This window comes from Penaeus japonicus, unplaced genomic scaffold (genome assembly GCF_977035675.1).
Source record: "Penaeus japonicus unplaced genomic scaffold, GWHDUDI00000001_assembly GWHDUDI00000014, whole genome shotgun sequence".
NCBI classification, from domain to species: Eukaryota; Metazoa; Arthropoda; class Malacostraca; order Decapoda; family Penaeidae; genus Penaeus; species Penaeus japonicus.
Genome location: NW_028234416.1, coordinates 14,364,729 through 14,367,228, shown reverse-complemented (window position 1 = coordinate 14,367,228; position 2,500 = coordinate 14,364,729). Strand labels below are relative to the sequence as shown.

The following is a 2,500-nucleotide window of genomic DNA, read 5'->3' as shown; positions in this document are numbered from 1 at the left end:
TTTGGTATAATTTTCAATTTGTAAAACGTTTGTGGACAATTTACCGTTTGTAATTTAGTTATATTATGCAGTAGGTTAGGCTATTTTTACTCTGGTATGACTGAAAATGGACGATATACCTTTTGTAATTTGGTTTGTAAAATGTCAGGATATTTTTGGTTTGTATATAACTTTAAACTTGTAAACAATGTACACTGGTGTACAGTATAACTCGTGGCCAATAACCACACTGGAAATGCGGCAAAATCGTTCTAAATTCTATGAACTCAGGTTGGCTCGGAATGGTCTTTACGATGGTGGGTAAAATGGCGATCACGGCAGCCTATCAGATCGTCTACCTGTATGCCAGTGAACTCTTCCCAACGGAAGTGAGACAGCGTGGCATGGGAACGGCGACCATGGTGGCAAAGGTTGGGTCGGTGTCGGCGCCCTTCTTGGTAGAAACCTTGGTAGGTTGAAAACTTTTCGACTTAGTCCATTAGGGACATTATTTGTTAATGAAGGGGAATTGGTTAAAACGGAAAAAAAATTATGTATATATATAAGAACTGGCACGCTATCATACATTCAATATATGAATGGTATTAGCAAATAATCAAATGTAATAGAAAATGTAGATTTAAAGATAGCAGAAGAAAATGAGAAAGTGTAGATTAAAATAATTTACACTTATATGACAGAATCTGTAATTGTAGAGGTAAGTGTCATATTCTAGATACCGAGTTTTGAGTATTTATAGTTTCAAGTAACGACATATTTGCAACTACAACGTAGAGTTCCATCGGCCCTTGGGTTCCGCTGGTTATTTTCGGAGGAGCTTCCCTGGTGGCCGCTGGGGTCACTCTCAAACTACCAGAAACACGGGGGACATGCCTGCAAGACACCGTGGCTGGTCTGGAAGCATCTGGCAGTCATTCACAACAGACTTAGAACCTTCTGGACTCGAGGCAAGTTCTTCTATTTCATTATTTATGCTTCATGTTGTAAAATTACATCTTATATCACACACACACATACACACACACACACACACACACACACACACACACACACACACACACACACACACACACACACACACACACACACACACACACACACACACACACACACACACACACACACACACACACACACGCATGCATGCACATCACTCATTTGGTAGGGGCGGTACATACACAGATGGGTGTAAACGCTAAAATATCTATAGAGAAATATGGATGTATATACATATACGTATATGTAATAGGATTATTACAACATTAACCGAAATCATTATTTTGTCAATGCTATGTTTATTATCTGTTCTTATTACCGTTATTAATTCTTATCTAATACTGATTCTTTTTAATATATTGTTTATGCAATTATCATTCTAATCATTTTGTGTATTCACAGCTGTTTCTCGCACTTCATCGCTGTATTCGAAAACGACGGAACACGGACTCGGTAAACCACACCTGCTTGTTGTTGAGAGTCGACAGAAGTGATCTCTCATGGCAGAGATCAATTAGTATCTTTCATTGCGCTTAATGACCCTGTTTCATATATATATATATATATATATATATATATATATATATATATATTTATATATATATATACATACATATATATATATACATACATATATGTACATATTAGTATATATATGTATATATATATATATTATATATATATATATATATATATATATATATGCACACACATATATATATATATATATATTATATATATATATATATATATATATATATATATGTGTGTGTGTGTGTGTGTGTGTGTGTGTGTGTGTGTGTGTTTGTGTGTGTGTGTTTGTATGTGTATATCTGTCTGTCTGTACGGGTGTTACTGTCTATTCATTGCACTCACGAATTCCTCTTCTCAAATAAAATGCCGCAATTGTTCAACTGCGTTTCTGTACCTGCTGCCCAATCATACTTGCTTGGATTTCGGTCTGGTTACAGCTACTCTGCTAGTGTATACATGGCACTGGTCTCTATCACTTCTTTCTATGGAAATCAAGTTTTTATGTATGTCTTCCGGCTCTCTCTCTCTCTCTCTCTATCTTTCTCTATTTATTTATCCACACACACACACACACACACACACACCGAAACAAAACTTAAGCGATGGTCCACTAATATATGTCTTTATTCTTAGGTCTAACGCAAGAATTAAATGGATACACTGAATGACCAGTGACTAATATAGACATTTCCAATCTCGTGTGTCTCCTTTCTTCACGTCCTGAACATTTACAAGGGATAATTTAATCCCCTCTACTCTCAGGTCTGTTATATATCTCTTTTTTTATCTCTAGGATATAGATAATGCAATTCAAGTACTTTTCAATGGATTTATTCCCTCTAAAAGTAGGACTAGGATCGGCCGAAATTAGTCATGAGCTCCAGGACAGCATCGGCGAGTATGTTGGCGGTGTGCTCGCTCATGTAAGAAGTGTCATAGCTGAGCGTGTAAGGAGAGTACCCGCGGAAAG

The 2,500-nt window shown here is 36.5% G+C and overlaps 2 protein-coding genes across 3 annotated transcripts in view; one reads left to right on the top strand and one right to left on the bottom strand.

Moving 5' to 3' along the window:
- Positions 1-1,551, top strand: part of LOC122264551 (organic cation transporter protein) — a 17,249-nt gene extending 15,698 nt beyond the window's left edge. The window contains exons 12-14 of the mRNA XM_086543709.1: positions 271-449; positions 775-947; positions 1,399-1,551. Coding sequence (XP_086399835.1) covers positions 271-449; positions 775-930 — 335 coding nt within the window. The 3' untranslated portion in view covers positions 931-947; positions 1,399-1,551. The remainder of the gene's footprint in view (positions 1-270; positions 450-774; positions 948-1,398) is intronic.
- Positions 1,552-2,345: 794 nt separating this feature from the next.
- LOC122264550 (uncharacterized) overlaps positions 2,346-2,500 on the bottom strand; it is a 6,208-nt gene continuing 6,053 nt past the window's right edge. For both annotated transcript variants that reach the window (XM_043033495.1, XM_043033496.1), the window contains exon 5: positions 2,346-2,500. This exon is cut by the window's right edge and continues 1,015 nt beyond it. In XM_043033495.1, the coding sequence (XP_042889429.1) occupies positions 2,382-2,500 (119 nt within the window). In that variant the 3' untranslated portion in view covers positions 2,346-2,381.